The following is a 21,867-nucleotide window of genomic DNA, read 5'->3' as shown; positions in this document are numbered from 1 at the left end:
AGAGACCCCAAGTCATACCAAAATTAATCATCTCCTATAAGTGTCAGCACCAATGCTTTGGAAACAAGAACAAGGAGAAAATGCCAACAAAGAGATGGATATCCAGGTACATAGACATGTGTTAATAAATAGTTATTCTTTTTTACTCCTTAAGAAAGGAAAATAGGAAAACTTCAAAAGCATGAACGCAAAAGGGAGAATCAGGAAAATGCTCTTTAAAACATGAGCATGATTATCACGTCTTGCAGAAAGGCACACTAGAGTGTCAACTCATTTGAGGAGAGTAGTCTCGATCTGCAGTTCAGTACCATTCCTGAGATAAATTTAGTTTTTCAGGTCAAGCAAGAACCTTTTATGTGTGAACAGAGAAAGAGATATAAGTTAACGCAGCTTATTACACAGGTGAGAAATGCACTGAATTAGGCAGATTCTGGCCCATTTAAGCCCAAGCTGTATCACTTATGGCTGTCGCCATCTCAAACATGCTACACAAAATGCTGGTCTCTGCTCTTACCATTTTTCCCCTCTGCTGAGCTGATCTGGTTTCACGGAGGCTGAACACATTCCCACACACAGATATCTCTCTCCATACTCCCGGCTTGGAGTCTTCCGTAAATCCATTACGGGGGTGCATAACAAGAACACCATTTGTGGTTAGTCCATCCATTTGCCCATCTGATGTCTTCCACTTTGCAGCCTTCTCCTAAGAGAAACGACATCAATGAGAACTTCTAATTCGGCTAAAGCAGAGCGTCAGATTAGATCAAAAGTCAGCCTGCACTGATCTGGGAGAACAAAAAAATTCCCTTACCCCAAGAAAGATGTTCTTTGAGGAGTCAAATCCTGCAGCATATATTCTTGCCGTAAAAGGAGGGTTACGTTCACATATGATTCTGCAGGCAAACCTTGATATAGTGCTCTGCACAGATTGCGTATCTGAATTACTCTGACTTCCAGGAACTGTATCTGTCACAACAAAGTCTATAGGGCTCTCTGTTGATCTACCAATCTGCAAAAAAAAAAGGGATAAAAAAAAGTTGTTTAGGAGTTTGTCTTTGCATCTAGTAAAGTTCAAGCCCAAAACAATTTAAAAATGATTTAAAAAAATCATGGCATTCCAATCTGAAGCACTCCGTTCCACCAATCTGAATTTAGGTTTCTGAAGCCTAATCTGCATTGATGAGTTATTCCACCTCCATGTGAACAAAGTTATTCCAAAGCCAACTGAAGCAAAGAGGGAAAAAAAAAAGATGTAATTAAGCTAATTCTGAGATAATTTCCCATTGAAGGTCTTCTCATCAGAAAAGTCAGACTCGGGTCACTTGCACCAGCTGCAGCAGCACCAAAACAGCTGGGACAAAGCAGTCAGATGGAAAAGTGGTATTGAGTCATTTTGCATGCTCAGAGTATTCTGAGCAATGCTATACTAGGTGGAGGTGTAGATGTAAGAAAACAGTCCTGAGGTCACATGAGCTGACTCTGCAGCTCCAGTGGGGTACTAAGAAGCAGCACATCTGTCAGAAAAGACTAGGTATGAGATGTTTGTGGCTGGGGAAGCAGCAATGTTACATTAATATTAATAGAACACAACAGGAATACAACATCTGACTGTGGACTGATTTCTTCCAAGATGATGGTCTTAGAAACAGCAGGCTGCAGAGTACTCATGCCTTCTTTTCTGGTTGTATGGAACAGAAAGAGGTTTGCAGTCTCATACGCTTTTATCAATTTTGATAGAGTTGCATGTGTTTGACTGCTTTTCATTTTTGTCCTCTTTGCAAAACAGAGAAGTTATATCCCAGCCCCAAACATCCCAATAGCCAGGTTTTAAGCCCACTTGTACATTATTACCTTTTACTCACTTCCAGAGCTCCCAAGCCTCTTAAAACATAGCTGGTTATATTAAGACTGATTAACTGCTAGACAGGAGACACAGAGCCTGAGGTGGTTTTTGGTGAAGGCTAGAGAGCTTTCATGAGACTGAAACTGCTTTGTCAGACTGTGTTTTTCTTTTTTTTTTCTTAGACAGGATAACCCATCAGTACACAAGGATTGCCACTGGCAATTTAAGAGCAGAATACACGCCATAGCATGCCTGAAGACAGAACACTTACACAAACTACAGCTTATGCTGCAGTAAGTTTGTTACAGCCCTTTTGCTCTGCTGTAGATATTTGCAGTTGCATGCAGCTTCCTCGCCATGTACCAACACCTCCTACCTCCTTAGATTCTGCAATGTCGTCACAGTTAAATGCTGTGACAGCAGAACTCCTTGCCTTACATTAGGTACAATCAAAGTCAATGCACTATCAGTCCAGGAATCAGAAGAAACAAAAACTCTGAAACAAAACCCTTTTGAGAAAAACAGGAAATAATAAGATATGAGTGAACACAGCTGCAAACGTGTTTGTGGTTCAATTTCATACATACAGGAAACTCCTATGAAGTTATTCTAAACAGAAGCGGGCCTCTCTCAACATTTCCCATCACTTTAAAGTTATTTCTGGGGTTGTGTAGACAGTTTTTCTGAATTTTTACACTGTATTTCTTCTACCCTCCTACTGGCTGATCCCAAATCCATTCATGAATGCTGCAAGCAAAGTTCCAAGTGCTTCAGAGAACTGTGCACTTTATTCTTAATTTTGTAAGGAGGGACAAGACACAGGCTAAGTGACTGGCAGAGTGGCAGTCAATAGCAAAACCATAATTCTGTGCATTAGTGACAAAAACAGATTTTGCCTCTGACCAAGTAAACCTAGAAGAGATGTACGGATACACAGCCTTGTACACGTGATGGCCTTGGGAATGAACAGAATTAAACACCTCTGAAGAATAAAATGCAGAATGTGACGCACAAACTTTCGCATCTGAGAGGAAAGCATGTTAAGATAATGTCTCATTAGAAAGCAGCATAGGTGAGAACACATTCAGATATCATTTAATTCACATACCTGGAACATATCTGTGTTGCTGTCATGGGTATATTCAACTACTACTGTCTGGGCCCGAGACAAAGTGTAAGATATGCTGTGTTGGTCCTTGTTGCTTATTGCCTGTGGAAAAAGGCGACAAATTATTGAACCAGTGAACAACAGATCTACTGAATACAGCAGCAAAGCAGACAATATAACAAGGCTCTCGTTCTGCCGAATGAACACATTAAGTCAGATGCTCATTAGTGACACACCTGTAGTTAGACTTCACAAAAACCAGTCCTCACTATTAAAAAAAAAGCTGTAAGATTGATTCAGCAACAGACCAAACTGGTCTCTTTACCACACACTGCCACAAAAGAAACGTAATCAAGATGGATTATTAGTCATGCTTAGTATTAAAGCACAGCTGGCTTTGACACAAAGAACAGAACAACTGAGTGCAAAGGCTGAAACTGAACTGAACATCCTCAGAGCCTTCTCAGCCTCAACTTCTCAACAGCAAAGTGAGAACAAAAGCTTATGGACTTTGATCTATAAAAAAAGAGAGATCTGAATTCACACTAAAAATCACTGATGATCAATAAGCTACGTGGACAAAGAAGTAACAAGCGGTGCTAGTAAACTGGGTAAGAGTTGCACATGCTGTAGCAAAGTAACCTAGGTTTCAGTTAGTTTACATTTTCATTCTAGAGACTTATGCCATGTTTCATAAGCAAAACAAAATCTATCCGAACAACCTTTTATGAAGAGCTTCTAGAAAGCACATTATTTGAAGACCATAAACAATCAGCAAAACTAAGTATTAAACTAGGAATCAACATCCCTAAGCATTGAATTATTTTCAGGATCAAATATTTAACTGTACTGTATTTGTTCAAGGGCCTGATCTTGAACATGCTGAATATCTCTAAAGAACCAGAATGTTTACGCATTCTTGAATCCCACTGGTATTAGTGGAGGCGATCCACTTCTTACTGAACATAATTGCACATACACTTGAAACACCACAATAAAGTAGCATTTCATGGTAATACCTATATTAGCCTTAGTTTTGACATGAAGTACAACTCAGCTTCAGGACTTAAACCATTTCTTCACTGCTTCTTAAAGGGAACTCTGAACTTGGTTACTAGTCATAAAAAAAAACCATGTGGCCTGCCAAACCACCTGTTCTCATCTTCAGGGATCTCCTACCCACTGGACTGAGTAGGAACTACAAACAGTGCTTTGATCAAGGACCATTTCAAAGTTAGCTTCATACAAAGCAAGCTTAGTCCTAAACCATGAATGAGTGCAAACATCGGAAGTTTAGAACAAACATCTGTAGCAAATTTGGACTGAAAACAAAATAAAAGGTTTTACATGACAAGACTGTGCCTTGAACATTCATGTTTCAAAAATAAGCATTTTTCTTTCTGGATATGGCAAAGATGGAATGGCTTCTTGCTAACCCTGACAGGTACCAAAAATCGACGGATAAACATGAATCATTCTTTTCACAGACTGAACTTTAAACTTTCTACATTATTTCATCTCAGCATGACAGCATGGATTTCACTGAACTCTTTAGACAGTACCAGGAGAAATAAGACTTAATCATACAAAGCATAGCATCTTTTCAGTTGCAAAAGACTCTTAGAGGCCAACTAGTCCAACACCCCTGCAATGAACAGGGACACCTACAGCTCCACCAGGGTGCTCAGAACCCCGTCCAGCGGGGTTCTGACCCTGAAAGTCTCCAGGGATGGGGCATCCACCACCTCTTCGGGCAATCTGTTCCTGTGCCTCACCAACCTTACTGTAACAAAATCTTCTTTCTTCTATCTAATCTAAATCTCCCCTCTTTTAGTTTGAAACAATTTCTTCTTGTCCTATCACAACAGACTCTGCTGAAGAGTCTGTTCCCTTACTTCTTATAGCCCCACTTCAGATATTGAAAGACTGCTCTCAGGTCTCTCCTGAGCCTTCTCCGGGCAGAACAGCCCTGGCTCTCTCAGCCTGTGCTCATAAGGGAGGTGTTCCACCCCTTGCATCATTTTTGTTGCCCCAACAGGTCCACATCTCTCCTGTACTGGAGACTCAGTACAGGAGGACTTGTGTCCTGTACTGAGGACACAGCTCTCCAGGTGAGGTCTCACCAGCGCAGAGTAGAGGGGGAGGATCACTTCCCTGACCTGCAGCTCATGCTTCTTTTGATGCAGTCCTTGGCTTTCTGGGCTGCAAGACCACCCTGCTGGTTCACGTCCAGCTTACCATCTACCAGTACCCCTCAGTTCTTTTTAGCAGGGCTATGTTCCATCTTTACATCCTCCAGGTTGTACTGATAGTGAGGGTTGCCCAGACCCAGGTGCAGGACCTTGCACTTGGATTTACTGAACGTCATGAGGTTCACCTGGGCCCACTGCTCAGCCCATCTAGGTCTCTCTAAATAGCATCCCATCCCTTGAGCATGTTGCCCACACCACACAACTCAGTGTCATTCACAAACTTGCTGAGGGTGCACTCAATCCCACTGTTGATGACACTGATGAAGATGTTAAGCAGCATCAGATCAAGTACTGACCCCCGAGGTACACTACTTGTCACCGATCTTCATCTGGACACTGAGCTATTGACAACCACTCTCTGGGTAGGATCTCACAATCAGTTCCTCGTCCACCAGGCAGTCCACTCATCAAATCCACATATTTCCAATTTGGAGAGAAGGATGTTATGCGAGACCACATCCAAGGCCTTACTGAAGTCCAAACAGATGACATCAGTGGCTCTTCCCTTGTCCACTAACACAGTTATGCCACCATAAAAAGCAACAAGATTGTTCAACCTGACTGAGCTGCCCTTGGTGAAGCCATGCCGGTTATCTCATATCAAAACTCTCTCCTCCATGCGCCTTAGCATAGCTTCCAGAAGGATCTGCTCCATGATCATCCCCAGCAATGAGGTGAGGCTAAGAGGCTGGTAGTTCCCGGGTCATCCTTTCTACCCTTCCTAAAAATGAGTGACATGGCTTTTTTTCCCCAGTCACAAGGGACTTCACATGACTCCCATGACTTTCCAAATATCATTGAGAGTGGTTTGGCAACCTTGTCAGCCAATTCCCTCAGGACTCTGGGATGCATCTTATCAGCACCCATAGACTTATGGATATTCAGGAACCAGATCTTTGCTTACAGCAGGTTTCCCCAGTTCCCACCTTCCAAACTACCCACTCGAGGGCTGTGTGTAGAGCAGTCACTAGAGAGACCGATACAAAAGAGCTGTTGGATATCTCGGCCCTCTTTTTGTCCACTGTTAATAGCCTGCCTGTGTTGCTCACTAGGGAGGGTACACCTCCCTGGACTTTTCCCATTGATGTACCTATAGAAGCCTTTCTTATCCTTTGCTGCACCCCTTGCCAAGTCCAGTTCCAGTTGGGCTTTGGCATTCCTGACACCACTCCTACACAACCTTGCAGTCTCCCTATACTCCTTCCAGGTTACCTGTCCCTGCTTCCACTGCCTGGTCACCTTCTTCTTGCTCTCCAGTTTGACCAGGTCACAGTTCAGTCATGCCTGCCTCTGGCCTTCCTTTTCTGACTTCCTACACCTAGTGATGGAGAGCTCTTCTGCACTTAGGAAAGCTTCCCTGAAGATCTGTCTGGTCTGTTCCACTCTCTTATCCTTGAGAACAGATTCCCAGGGAGTTGTGTTGATTAACTCCTTGAAGAGATAGAATTTGGCTTTCCTAAAATTTTACTTCCTGATTTTACTCTTTGCCTCCCCAGTATCCCTCAAGAGCGTGAACTCCACAACTGCATGGTCACTACAGCCCAGGCAGCCTACTATCCTGATGTCACCAATCAGTTCACTTGCATTGGTAAGTAACAGGTCCAGCACTGCATCCCCCTGGTGGGGCTGTCTATTACCTGGCTAATCAAGCTTACCTTTGCTGCTTGAGGGGTACAGGCAATATGCACAGTGCTAGGTTTCACCCCATTTGCTTTGGGCCTTTTAAATAAAGCAAATCTACTTTTTCTTCTTCCTCTATCTCCATTTGGGAGAGACCCATTGTACCTATAAAAGAAAGGACAGAAAAATAATGAAGTCCATATTCCTGTACAACTTCTCACAAGGTGCAGACCCACAGAAAGTTTTATTCTAAATACAAAGCCTTCTTAATTAGTACAGTATTAAACAGCTACAGATCTCCAATTAGTTACATGTATTTAAATCTGAGAATAGGTAACTAAAGTACAGAAACATGCCCACCGAACTACAGCATATGCATCCAAAGACTGCAGAGCAAGGAATGCTGTCTAGATTCATCTCAAAGCTACTATCAACAAGTAGAAAGGACTTGATCCCTAAATAAGAAAACACATGAGGCTGTATGTTTATCTGTAGCTCTCTCTCTCTCTAAATAATGTGTCCACAGTATAAATGAAAGATCATAAATTCTCACTAAGCTTGGTGGAGAGCTATTACTTCAGAGAATTTTAGCTGAAATAAAAATGCAGAAAAAAATGGATAGGCTGTCCTTTGAGACTCCAGTTTAATCCATCAGAAAACCCTCACACTCTCACTTTGAAAACATCAACATAAGTAGGCCAACAGGAAAACTTGCTTTCTTAACATTCTCTGTTTGAACTTTGGTATTACAGAATCAGCTACCATGTTGATAAACACTATCATATTAGTCACCTGTTTAGGCCCAACCCAGAATCAACTTGGAAACTCTTTACCAATAGGCTGCTCTTTGTCATGAAATGCTTACCTGGGAGAAACACAGGAGCTGAAAATAAACTTACACCTAACTCAACTGACAAAAAAAAGCATGCAGAGAGCAGTGCAATTTTCCAGTATACTTCATGACACGCATTGCCTGGTTGCCACTGTAAAAGAAAATCCTCCTTCCACCTCCTCTGACAGCTCTGCATCCTAGCCCCTTCCCTTACATGAGATCAGCTACCAAAGAAAAGCTGAACAATTCACCATTCATTTCAGTGTTTGCTAGATACAATACGAAAGGAGTTCAAGACACAGTATGAAAGCGAGAGGTACCATGATCACATCCCCTCCCACAGCAACCTGCAGACAACCGCATTAAGTATGCCCTGAAATTCTACCTTCATTCTCACCTTCAGCAAACATAAGCACTTACCCTAATACTATCAATTCACCATACTTCACTGGTGCTTTTGATGGATGATTTTCTTGATCAGGAGAAAACATGAGCTTAGCTAGTGACTTCTTCTCAAACTTCAGATCTCTGATCAAGAGTTGTGGCACGCTTTTTTCATTATTTCCTGTAAATATAAAGAAAATGAAATGTAAGAGACTGGACAAACCTGCACCCTTATTTTTTGGTCTTCTTGATACAGTAGGTACGTTGTTCTGCACTTGCTGCTTTTCCATGTTTTGACTTTGCCTGAAATAACTTTAAAAAGATCACACTAAGACACATCAATTCAGGCTGAACTGCCTGCAACAATTAGAGCAGACAAGTGTTTATAGAAAATTCCCATACAGCCTTCATAAAACATCCAGTTTTCCTTTATGCTAAATTCTTAGTATAAATGGTATACAGCTTTGCTTAGCACGTTTGGTTCAGCTGTCAAGAAGTAGAATCTGATAGGGATTAAATTGCAAGGAAAAACAAGACTGGTGCATTAACCAGAGAGCTTCAAGTTCTCGTGGAAAGTATCTGATTCAGAGTTTTCCAAAAAACTTCTGGATTTGCAGATTGGAGGAAGTTGTCACACAACTGCATATTGAGTCTACAGTATGAATTTGGGGCATGCAACATGATCTGTTTGACCAGAGAAAGAAGTGATGCAAACTGCTGTTTGAAACAAATCTCCAGCAGAAATTATGAACAATTCTTTACGAGAGTCATCTCTTGGAGTGCAGTTTTTGTCCTACTTTGTTTTCAGGATCAGTTCATACTACTATTCTTTACAGCTTCTCATTAGTAACATTTCCAGACACTGACCCACTCAGCCCATCTCTGATCTTCCTACAGAAGAAATTTACCCACCACAGCACTTGTTTTACAAAAAATAAAGCCGACACAAGCCTGTTTGAAGCTTTCACTTAACAGAAACAAGATTATTCCCTTGGTTCTTCCAGACCAAGCCTTCCTACAGACTCATAAAAGCATTAAGCTTTTCAGTTCTGTACTTTTGGTACTGATTGTTAGTATTCTGCCTTCTGTTCAAACATACATTTTTGGCCCACATAACATTTCTCATATCCTGTCATCAACTTTAATCGTGACTACAATGTTGTATTTCTGTTTTCTTCTGCCTGGAAGTAGACATTATGCAGAGAAGACATCAATGTGCAGATTTTTTCTACCCTCCACTTTATGCCCTAACAGAGAAGAAAATGTGGTAGTGCTTGCCATCCTGCTCACATTTGTTCAGCAGCTGGAACAAAGACATCTTTACTGGCCCAATCTCTACTGTCACTTCTTTGCTCCACTATGGAAAAACTTGGCCCTCAATGGCCCTTCTTGAGGTCCAAATTTTTTCTCCTGTGCTCTCAGCCTGAGTACTGTGGACTTTAGAGTGCTTCAAATTATAAATTAACTAGACTTCACTTAGCACGCATGTAACATCATCACAAGCATATGCTGGCCCACTGCTAGATGTGTAAGTGCATTCTACTAAACCTAATCTGTACAACACTACCGTGCAGCATCTGTCTCCTGCCTGCTGCTGTATTTTCATTTTGTAATAAGCAGCATATATTTTCATTAAGGATTTCTAAGTAGAAATATTTAAGTATTTATCTGTATGTGAATGTAAGGATATAGATATATTTCCCATAAAGTATTTGTACAACCAAATCCAGTACGTCAGCATTTGTTCTGCTTTAAAGTTTTCTTGCATTAGTTACTCACATATTGTCTTCAAAAAACAGTTCTAATGATTTAATCTCCTCCCTAAATGATTAACCTATTTTCCACTTGAATCTCCACAGCAGTCTTTTGCCCTCACTTTAGTCTTCTCCACGTAGGAGTAATTTCAACTTGGTCATCACATATTCACACGCAGCACTTCACATCTCTTTGCTAAAGTACACAGTGGCTGTCCTTTGAATTAACATTTAACAACTGAGAAGAACTGCTATGAAATCTGTAATGCCATCCATTATGAAACAGCACGGGAGTAGTAAATATCGCAAAAAGAAGGAAAGATTTGAGTAGTACCCATCCCACTCTAGGTTGTTCAAAATAGAGCTCATCAGTTAAGGGGAGGAGGCAAGCATTCAAAATAACTTTAACCTCTGCCATTAGTACAAAAAACTTCCCCACTTGAGTGAACAACTTCATGGAAAGCTAAATAAATAAAAAGGCATCTCCAAGTCAGGCAGCTTCTGAGTCTCAGTAACAGTAATGGCATGTGAACAATTAAGGGAGACTCTACTTGAAAGCACCACCCGAATCGGCAGCCAGTGACCTCTTCTAAGAGCTGACTGGGCAGAAATTAAAAAAGGAGAGAAGTTCCATGTAACTGCCTTTAGATGTGCAAGAAGTCTTAACACGGGAAAGCATCAAGCATCTAACACTCAGCTCCCTCTAATGCTCTTCCTTTTACTGTTGTTTCATATTTCAATAAACCCAGCCAGGATTATTCTAGGAGCAGCACATACAGTGGATACCCACTTCATATTTGGCTTAATGAAGATTCCAGAAATGTAAACCTAGACCTACAAACAATACAACAGCTTGCTCCTACATTTTCAAAAACAAGGCTTGAACGTTTGAACTTGATTTTCTTCTCAAGTATCTCAGGTCCTTTACAAGCTGCACAAGTCACTTTTAGAACTACTAACACACAGTAACTTCAGTTCAGGCACATACCAAATCCAGAGCCCCTAAACAATTCAGTGCAATGTACAAGCTACCTCTCACGTAGCTGATCTACCCAACATACTGTACTCAAAAGAAAGACGTTTTTTCCTCCTGGAAGTAATAAATGATGATCATGTTCTTCCAGTGAGGTTCACAAGACTAATCCAGTTGCAGCTTAAGTAAGGTCTGAGCACAAAACTCATTGCAGATGATTCGATTAGGCCACGGGATAACACTCTCACTCCTGAAACAGAGAAGGCATGTGGATCTTTTAAAGCTGGATACAGCATTTAAGAACTTACAGAAGGGAACGCTCTTGAGCTGTCAGGAAAAAAAAAATCACTAAGTTTTATAATAATTGGTCTTCTGTTCCTATAGAATGACCTGCCCAGTTTTTATTTCTAGAATACTACATCAGACTTCTTGAAAGTGCTACAAAAAGCTAATTAAATCATCAGAAAGTCAACTTGATGCTGCAGTGCCCAAATACAACTGAGCAACTGGCTGCTTGAACAGAAGACACACAGGTTAGTTTTTTGCCATGACCTTTACTTTGGCAGCGGTGTATCTGGCCGCCAGTGGATTGGTCATCATTGGAGTAGTCCCAGAACAAAAGACTATTCTAAAACTCCTCCAACATCCTAAAACACAGTCCTCCCATTATATAATAGAAGGGATTTTGTGGGTAAAGCAACTTGCACACAGAAAATAAGACATTTCAGAAAGGCACTACTTGAGTTGGTAAGAGGTGCTGCTCAGCGAGCACATCTTTGCTGTTAGCACAAAAACACAATGGATACCAGTTAACATCTTTAATTCTCGAAGTAGGAAAATAGAAGAGGAAGAACTCATGAACATTTCTTTGTTGTTCTTAAAACTGGTTCCTCTGGAGATGGGAGAAAGATTGTGGAAAGTAACTTGCACAATACTGCCACGCGTAGCATGGTGAGGCATTGGAACAGCTTGCCCATAGAAGTTGTGGATGTCCTACCCCTGCAGCTGCTAAAGGCCAGGTTAGATGGTGGCAACCTTGCCCACAGCAGGGAGTTGGAACTAGACAATCTTTCAGGTCCCTTTCAGCCCAAGCCAATCTGTGATTCTACGGGCAGTTGTTTTGAGGGAATGGAAAGAGTTGACATCTAAACTGAAAATGTACTTTGAACTTGGTTTAGGAATGAAAACCCAGTTTCCTATCAACCTTCTTGTTCTTAAATACTCACTTGAGTCACACAGGGCAAAGACTGCTACTGCAGAAAGCAAGCCACATATTTCTAAAAACATTTGTACAGAAGGAAAAGCTTTATCATTGCCCTCTCTCCTGTCACATTCAAAAACTAATCTCTGAATCTGGAGACAGACCCAGCAAACCATGCGCTGCTGCAACATGTAATAATGAACAGACTCAGACTCACTAAGCACTGCAAATCTGACATGCTTTCAGCCACTTAGTGATATACATACATCAGTTCAAGTCCAACTGAACATCAGGATCTGTGCCAGGAACATCAGAGTTGTGGTCAACAGCTCTTTGTCCAGGTGGAGACTGGGCACAAGTGGTGCTCCCCAGGGGTCCATCTTGGTTCTGGTGCTTTTTAACTTCCTTATCAATGACAGACAGTGGGATTGAGTGCACCCTCAGCCAGTCTGCTGATGACACCAAGCTGAGTGGTGCAGTTGACACCACAGAAGGAACGGACGTCACAGGCTTGAAAAGTGGGCCCATGTGAACCTAACAACGTTCAACAAGGTCAAGTGCAAGGTACTGTAGCTGGGTCAGGGCAATCCCAGATATGCACACAGACTGGGAGAAGAACTCACTGAGAACAGTCCTGCAGAGAAGGACTTGAGGGCCCTGGCAGATGAAAAGTTAGACAGTAGCAGCAGTGTGAATTTGCAGCCCGGAAGGCCGACAGTATCCTGAGCTGCATCAGCAGAGGGATAGCAGCAGGGTGAGGGAAGGGACTGTCCCCCTCTGCTCCATCCTTGTGAGGCCCCATATGGAGTACTGCATCCAAGCCTGAAGTCTCCAGTACAGGAGAGACACAGCTGTTGGAGTGGGTCCAGGGGAGGGCCATGAAGATGCTCAGAGGACTGGAACACTTCTACAAAGACAGGCTGAGGGAGCTGGGCTTGTTCAGCTTGGAGAAGAGAAGGCTTTGGGGAGACCTCATTGGAGCTTCCCAGCAGTCGAAGGGAGCTTATAAGCAGGAGGGAAACTGACTTTTTACATGGTCTGATAGTGATAGGAAAAGTGGGGAACAGCTTTAAACTAAAAGAGAGGAAATTTAGGTTAGATGTTCAGAAGAAATTCTTTACTCAGAGGGTGATGAGGCACTGGCTCATATTACCCAGAGAAGCCGTGGGTGCCCCCCAATCCCTGGAGGTGTTCAAGGCCAGGTAGGATGGGGCCCTGGGCAGCCTGAGCTGGTGGCAGGCAGCGCTGTCCTCAGTGGGCGGGTTGGAACTAGATGATCTTTAAGGTCCCTTCCGCCCTAAGCCATTCTATGATCTGACGTATTTGTCTTCACTTACTACCCCAAGGTTTAAGCCTTCGGGCACACGAAAGCAGAGCAGAAGCAAGTTACAAGAATTTGTCTGCTTTCCCTGAGCGTACCATTTCCAGTGGGGAATCCAGAGATGTAATGAATTTTGGTTGAACTATGAGCTTGAGTTTACCAGCTATGCTCAATCATTCCACTGTCTTTTCTGATCATGAGACTCCACTCATGATTAGTCTGTCCTGGCTTCTATAGAAAGCCTTCTGATACTGCTTGCACTGGGGCACAGCACCTTGTGATTAAGCTTGCTATTCAGCAGACCAAGAACAGGTTTTAAAATTGCAGCAAGAATTGCAGTAACTTAATGGTTAAAATGGGGCGGGGGGAGGGGAGAACATAAATTCAATGAGCCCAAGCAGGGATTCATTAAACACTCCGCTGTGAGCTAAAAATACTAGAATAAAAGTCTCTTTGTAATAAATTACCATCATTTTCTAAACACAGAGCCAGCATTATAGGCTGTTAGCAACTGTAGCTAGTGCCAGACTAGCCCTTTTCTAAAATACTGCATTAAAAAAAACACTTTCACTGTATAAAAAGAAGTCCTCTGTCAATGAGGAAATTAAAAATATGCTGATTCAGATGCAAAAGATGAATATTTTTCCATTTTTATATTATCGTTATGTTCTCTATCTACATATTCTAGGGTTTTGATTTTTTTCCTTACAGAAATAAAGCACAAGACAGCTTAGCTACTCATTTTTTTATACAGTTTCCTATTTGTAGTTCTCCATTTACAACCCTGGCAACCGTCATATGCAGCTCTTCACTCAGCAATTCTGCTTTAAGTCACAGAGGATACGGACAAAATATAACTCAACTCTTCTCACAGGTATGCAGTGATGGAAATAGGAGGCAACAAATAAGCTGCAACACAGGAAATTATGATTAGCAATTAGAGGTAAAAAAAAAAATCCTGAGCAGCTGCAAGACCTCCATTGCTGGAAATGTTCAAACCTCAGCAGCACACAACCCTGAACAACCTGATCAAGGGCTGCCCCACCAAGGAGAGGGACTGAAGCACGCAACCTCCCCACCTAATTCTAGTCCTAGAATTCTGTTTTAGGAAACCCATCACCACCTCAAGAACCAAGTAAAGCACAAGTGCCTCTTAACCCTTCAAAGATGAAACCCTGACTTGCACATTTAAAAGACTGGACCATCAAAGTTAAGGTAACTATGACACAAGAGTTCTGTGTGTAACACTTGTCTCTCAAGATGAAGATATTTGCAAGTGCATAAGAATGGAGAGGCAATAAGCAACTCAAGAGAAGTAAAAGAAGTAATCCCCAGCAGACTACCTCCCTGCTTGATTAGAAGCCCTATCAAGCCCAGGCTGCTGGATTTGGGAACACAGTAGTCAGCACTACTACAGTCAGTAGTTTATAGCACTACACACAAAATAACTGGAGTAGGAGCAAATGTTGGACCATCACGTATGAAGCACTCATGCTGAGTGATTCCTTCTCAGTCTTGAAACATCAGTACCTTCACAGGTTGTCATGTTTCAAAGTGACTGCCTGTTTTCTGAAACAGAGATGTTCTTGTCTTTGGAATTAGCGTCACTTCACAGATACTGATAATGCTCCTACTCATCTACGCTGGCGTGAGCAACAAGGAATCAGTTCCTTGCACCACTATGGTTCTGAAGGCAGACAAAGATTGGGAAATCACTTTCTTGTATGGGACGGTTAAATCACCACTGCAAAGTTACTCTCCTTCAACTGACTTCTTTTTAAAGGCTTCTATTAAGGTGTGGTTTGTGGTTTTTTTTCCCCACTGGAGCGATTGCCCAGGTAGAAGAGCATGTAAGTCACAGGGGAGCATTCCACGTTCACAAGATATAGTTTTCACTCTTCACCGCCTTTCTAGTGAAAAACAAGCTCACGTTTCCTTCCACACATACCTGGAACTTTAGGTTCAGCAAGTTTGATTGCATTTCACTTTCTAGATCAGTCAGATTCTGCCTACAGCTTGCATCCTTCACTGCAGATGCATGGGAAACGTATAGCAAAACAGCTGTTAAGTATTCAAGTTGTACTGTCACTTCAGATCAGTAGCACTATTTTTCCTTTCTACAGGAGGGTAATTAATTTTCCCCTCCTTTCTAGGAAAAGAAATGTGTCAGCACCTAAAAAAGTGTAGAAAAAGCCTCAGGAGCATGGAAATTTAGCCCAGACTTTTGCTTTTGTATGGCTTATTCTTTCCTTAGTCTATATTGTCTGCCTTTTCTAACATCTGAATAAGCTTAGTCATCCACTATACACACAAGAGCATCTTATGATATGAAAGCACTGAAAAAACAAGGCCAAATCCTGAATTGAGAAAGTGGCCTCTCCCACTTAGGATACCAAGCACAAAACAATGCGAACAACTGTCTGCTGCTGTGTCTTGAAAACATCAGGAAAGTCTCAATGCAGGGATTTTTCAGTCTCCTAAACAGAATGAAAGCATCTTTTTATCAGGGGTATCTGCCATGGGTAGACTGGTGATCCTGGAAACACGGCATACGAGAGTCTCAGCACATGAAAAAAACGTGTTGCCTGTAGACACTTCTAAAAGGGCATTAATTTGATACACAAGAGGATATCTACTGCTTTGCACCAAGACTACAGCCAACCTTTTCCAGTGAAAGAAATAGCAGTTCTAGTTGAGTTGCCATGCAGCGTGCTGCCTCAAGTGCTGTTTCCATCACAGAAGCAAACCGAAGCAGCTCTTAGCAGTTTTATGAAGCTCAGGAACAACACTGTGAGGACAAGCATTTGTTCAGGCAAACATTTTAGAACAAGGCTTCTATTATAGGTGCCTATATGAAAGCTTGTACTTTATGACGGTGCTCAAAAATAGCGTTCTTTTTCAGAAGATGGAAAATCTGTCTAAGTGCAAAGGCCTGATTTCAATCAGACCTCTGCTACCTTCAGTTCCGTTATTCTGAATTGCCATTGATGGGATCAGAGCGGGGTCAGGCATATTAAAACTGAAAGAGTTATATAACAGCTAATGATCCACCTTAACACTTTGACAAAAATCAATTCTGGAAATATTCTCGCAAAAAATCCAGTTTTTTTTTTTTCAGTTACAAAAAGTAACAGCTGATTCTCCCCTGAGGAAACCGTGATATCCTCCTACAGATTATAACTGATGTAATTCAGACTGCGTGTGGGAAGCTGAAAACATTTGTCTTTTAGCACAAGGTGGCTATTTTAAAGCTGTCACTGCAATATTATCCATAACCTTAATTAGCAAGAAAAGGTTCTTTACCAGTTAAACTGGTGCCTTTCCAGTTAGTTAGTTAGTTTCCAATAAGTTAGCACCCTAACCACCCACGTGCACCAAGTCAGCTGTCAGAAACCAGTAACAAAGCACAGAAGCTCATAAAGGTAAAGCTCACTGGTTGCTTTTAAAAACCTTCCCTTTTTCTCAGTACCTTCAGCACTAGAGTAAATAACTACAGGATGCACTTGCTGTGTTGGCTGAGCCACCAGACAGAAGTTATTTGCACAAGCTACTTACAAAGATCAGTTTGCACGTTTCTATGCGAGTTTTTGGTTGTACTTGCACTGTGACAGTTACTACAAACTCTGTATAATTTTTAAAAGGAAGTTTTTACCTTTATTTGAAAGCTTGAGTATGAAATCATTTATACAAGCAGTGACATACAAAGCCATAAAACAATATAGCAGGCAAGCTGATAAAACAATACTATGTGCTCATTGACCACAGCTCTACCTATTTATATCTTCACAGAGTACTTTGTGAAAGTAGAAGCAGGAAATCAAAAACTTTGTACGGTGCCAATATGAAGTGGTAGAAGTAAGGTCTAATGGTTTGACACAGAACTGTGCAGTCAGGATCCCTTAGAATTCCAGTCTTTACTGCCTTCAAATTACGCACTATTACTACCTCAAAAATAAGTAGTCTCAATGTCCACTGCTATTCAGCAAGAGAAGCACAACTTCCCTATGCAGATGAAGAGTTTATGCCAAAACACAGGCATTTCATTTTTAAAAGGGCCATTACACAAACAGATGGAGCTTTTTACGCTCTGATGATGGAGCACAGAGGGATCTAGTGTACAGTGCACCTGAAGTAGCTGAGAACCCTGCACTTGCACAAAACCACAACGACATCTTGCTCCACAGACCGGAACGTTACCGTTTTGCTTCTTGAGCTTCTGACTTCCTGACGAGGCAGTTCGTGTACCAAAACAACAGCTAAACAGATGCTCTATTACACTAAAGCTTTTTCACACAGCCTATTATTTCACCTTGCAAACATCAGAGTTACAACCGCGCTGAAGCCTCTTTCAGTGTAAGCAACAGTAATATTTAGCAGCTCTGTGAGAAATCCCCCTTGGTACGATTTCATAACAGGCATCTCGCTCTGCACCTGGAAATGAGAAGCAACTGACTCCTTCTGAACAAGCAGCACTTTGAGCGTCTCTTCCTATTTTAGGTGGGGAAGCAGCCCGCAAACACTGCCCGCTCTCAGATTTCCCCTCAGCCACATCACCAAACCGGCTTTCAGCTGCCTTCTGGAGAACCACGCAACTGAGGAGGCTATTACAGAAGACTGAAACAACACAACGTTAGAACGTACAAGAGATGGCACGCAGGGAACTTACCAGTATTCTTCTGTTCCTTCAGTATTTCTGCACCGCGGAGGAGAAAAAAAAAATCCCGTATCTTGTTTAAAAGACAGATGAAATCCACCAACTCCTTTAAATCCCAGCAACTGCCAGACTGAGTGCCTCTGCTGTGTGCTTTTACTTCGGCAGTGGGTAACGCATTCTGACTAAACAGGGGCCGGCTCTGCCTTACGTCAGCTAGGTAAACACCACCGCGCTGCGCACCATTGGCTGAAGTCACAGCCTGCATCCTGCTTGTCATGCCATAAATTCATCAGTCTCCAGCCCCAAAAAGGAAAAAAGGAACTAGAGGGTGTGTTGAAAGCTATCCTGCAGCCCAGTTCCCCAGCAGTTCTTCAGTTTAGGCTCTCTGAGAAACACTGTTCTATTTCCTCCTCAGCTTCTCTTACATAACTGTACCCGTGCATGCTATACCTTTCTTTTTTATTTAAATCATCACTTATTAGCCCAGCCAGCTTTTCTCACCTCCCACACAAAGCGATTTCTTAATACACTAAGAATTAAAACAGCAGAAATTCTTCAGGTATTGTCAGCCCGTTTTTCACTATTACTAGTGCTGGATGCACAACACACCTGCAGACATCACCTGCACACAGCTGCTTTTGGATACTGGACTCATCTGGCTAGTGATGAACTCCTTTGAAACAGTACAGCTCAAGCCTTGTGACCTTTGTAAGGGAAGTAATGCAATCTGGAAGCGTTCATGGCAATGTAATTCATCACTGCAGTTAAATGAATGCAGTGATACAGAGCACCTTTTGTATTTTTGCTACCATACCTGTATGTGATATGATGCTAGTACAGTTATGTTGTAACATATATATATCATATGTAACAACAGCCCAGTCCTACAGCATGCACATCCAGAAAGGTACATCTGCATGCACCAGACCACACTCTGAAATCACTGCATCAAGCCGGTGGGTTGGATCATTTAAATGCCTGAACCATAAAACGGTGATTGAGTTACACAGCTTCCAAGCTGCCACCTCACAGAACTGATCGTGCTAACGTTCTTCCTCTGCTGCAAGATCCAATGCAGTAGGCAAACATTTACATCAAGCTTTACAACGTAATTGTGATGAACCAAGCAGTTACACACAGTTACCCTGGCTCCCATGATGTGCACTCAGGTTGACATCTGGCATGACCAAGTTCTCCAGCTGGCTGCGTTGCTGACATTTCTGCTGCTTTTTCCTACAGCACAGTTCACCACCGCAATTTTGCAAGCACAGCTTCATGGATTGGTTTCCTTGATCTGCTTCACAGCAAAGCTGTCTACATTTTCAAAAGTTGCTTTACCCACTTTGTTGTTTTTCAGCTGGATCTGTTTCCCAATTCAGCTCACAGCACGGCTGTGCAAACAGCTGTACCAGCAGAACTGAAGGCATGATGGGGAGGTGTGCTAGATGGGAGCGCTCAGAGCTAAGCACTGGCAAACTAGCTTTCGGTTCATAATGCTGTAATACAGCACAAGTTGCAACATATATGTAAGCTTCACTGCTGAGAATGGGGTTAATGCTTAGGGTTTTTTTCCTCTCTCCTCAACCTGTACTCCACAGCTAACCTTCCCCCAAGAAATACTGTAAGGCTGCACTGTTACATGATCCCATCACCTGAAAAACTAAACTCAGAACTGCCTGCCACGGGATATTCTGGATAGTAAAACTGTATAGAAGCTCAAAGATGCTCCCTCCCACCCCATCATGGATTACTAAGCACAAAGATACCACTTTGCTCAACAGAAGTGACTGAGTCATAATCACCAAGCACCGAGGAGCACTTTGAGGAAGCATCGATGTGCAAATTCTATCATTCCCACTTTGCTTTCGGCTTCTGGCCACCAAAGAGAACACGCTGCTCAATAGTGATCTCAGATGGCATGGCCATTATCACTGCTGTCAGATTACCAAGCTGATAAAGCGATTTAAAAAAAAAAACAAAATCAACACACAGACTCCAACTATTTTAACTCAAATTCTTTTTTCAGATCCATTTGTGGGTTTACTCCGTACACAAGATGCACCAGCGCCAGTGACAAGATCAGAACCTTCCAAATGAATCTCATCAGTAAAGGCAGAGACTCATCAAGCCACATCTTGAGATTCAAACATGGTTCCCCTCTCTGCCCAAATCAACTTTTCTGGTGCACGAGCCTAGCTTTTCCAGTGGTAAGAAGTGCAATAAAGCCTCCAGATGGCACCTTGCACTATGGTGGGTGAGCTGTCAAATCCCAACCACCTTCCCCATCACCTTCAAGTATTTTACACTTTGCCCTGGCTTATAAAATAATATTAAAGCTCTTAGCCTTGTAATGACAGCTGTTTAAAAAACAAACAAACCCTGAAACATCATAACTGTATCAGCATCACTTCACATACAAGTATGGTAACAAAAATACAAAAGGTGCTCTGTATCACTGCATTCATTTAACTGCAGTGATGGATTACATTGCCATGAACACTTCCAGATGGCATTACTTCCCTCACAAAGGTCACAAGGCTTGAGTTGTACTGTTTCAAAGGAGTTCGGTTCGAAAAGTAGACCTTAATGTTAATTGGTTTTTAAGAGCTTTATTTTATTTCTTCATTTCACAGAGCCCAGGTTAATAAACCTGTGGATTACCTTATGCTGCAGCCAGAAAAGTTGTAGAATAAGCAATTGCAAGTTTGGATATACCTTCTACTTTTTCAACCCAGCTTCCCACAGGTAACAATCTTCAACCCTACATCCCACCTACCCCCTGTTATCTCTGACCTATCCTATTCCTGAGGGCAGCCATACACTGCACAACCCCCTTTCCACAGGGAATCACGCTCCAACTTAAAGCAGGGGGCTATCTGGGTTTACTTTACCCCAGCACACTTAAGCTGCTAGATAAAAACCTCACCCTGAGTTCTAAAATACTGTTTCCCTGTTTGTGTTTATTCATAGCCATGCTCTACTCCTCTGTTCTTGACTTCTATTAAGAGAAGGTCTAATGATTTCTGCTTCAAATAAGATCTGTGCTCTGCTTCAAGGATTGGAAGCAAATGCCTTGAGTGTGCTCTCACTAGGCAAGCTCTGACTTCCCCCGAAGAAGAGATGCTGCCAACCATGCTAGATCAAAACAATGAATCTACAGCCCAAGATATCACTGCTAATTTCATGAAGTGATGCTTAAATGCAGGGGAGGTTCTTTCCTTGAAGTTGTTAAAGAAATAAAGGGCTGTAATCGTCATGTTCTTCTATCTGACTCACGAGCAGAAGCTGTACAGTTTGATGTAATTACGTGATTCCACATGACATTCAAAATGAGCTTTTAAGAGGAATGCATTTCTACCTGTAACAGTTAAAAAAAGACAGACTTGTAGATAGGGACAAAGGACAGTGCTATGTCCACTAGCGTGTGGACAGCTGAGAAACCAGAGTAGCAAAAGTCTCATCCCAGAGCTCACCTGATCAGTATCCAAATGCTTCAAGAAAGACATTTTAAACACCCGACTGCTGATAATTTTATTTAACTAAATAGGCAGGGAGTGGAATTAAAGCCCCACACAGGATATGTGCAGTGATTTTGAGCACTTAAGATACTGAGGAAAAGAGACTACAGGAAACAGTAAGAGCAAAAACTTGGAAGAATAGGGTCTGTAACAGTCCCAAGGGGAAATACACTCAACACTGAATGCCAAACATGCACTGTACACCACCTTACCTCTGTTTCCCATGGACTCAGAAACTGAACTCTGATAAAAGCCAATGATACCCCCAAAAAGATAATTCCCATGCACTGGAAAGTATTGGCTCCATTACAGTATACAGGGTAAGAAGAAAGGATGGAAGATTACTGGCTTGCCAGGCCCATTAATCTTTCATTGTGTTACGCCACATGTAATCTCTGTGCAAGGAA

General features: G+C 42.0%; 1 protein-coding gene across 3 annotated transcripts in view; it reads right to left on the bottom strand.

The window, feature by feature from the left end:
- The window catches only part of PELI1 (pellino E3 ubiquitin protein ligase 1), a 45,810-nt gene that overhangs the window by 2,848 nt on the left and 21,095 nt on the right, over positions 1-21,867 (bottom strand). For 2 of the 3 annotated variants that reach the window (XM_021389824.1, XM_021389825.1), the window contains 5 exons: positions 8,076-8,220; positions 6,859-6,988; positions 2,952-3,053; positions 812-1,009; positions 515-703 (listed from right to left, as the gene is read on the bottom strand). In XM_021389824.1, coding sequence (XP_021245499.1) covers positions 515-703; positions 812-1,009; positions 2,952-3,053; positions 6,859-6,988; positions 8,076-8,220 — 764 coding nt within the window. Of the gene's footprint in view, positions 1-514; positions 704-811; positions 1,010-2,951; positions 3,054-6,858; positions 6,989-8,075; positions 8,221-17,954; positions 18,121-21,867 lie in introns of those variants that run through there. The other variant, XM_021389823.1, reaches the window with a different exon arrangement.

Source organism: Numida meleagris, chromosome 3 (genome assembly GCF_002078875.1).
Source record: "Numida meleagris isolate 19003 breed g44 Domestic line chromosome 3, NumMel1.0, whole genome shotgun sequence".
Classification (NCBI taxonomy): Eukaryota; Metazoa; Chordata; class Aves; order Galliformes; family Numididae; genus Numida; species Numida meleagris.
This window is presented reverse-complemented; position numbering and strand designations above follow the sequence as displayed.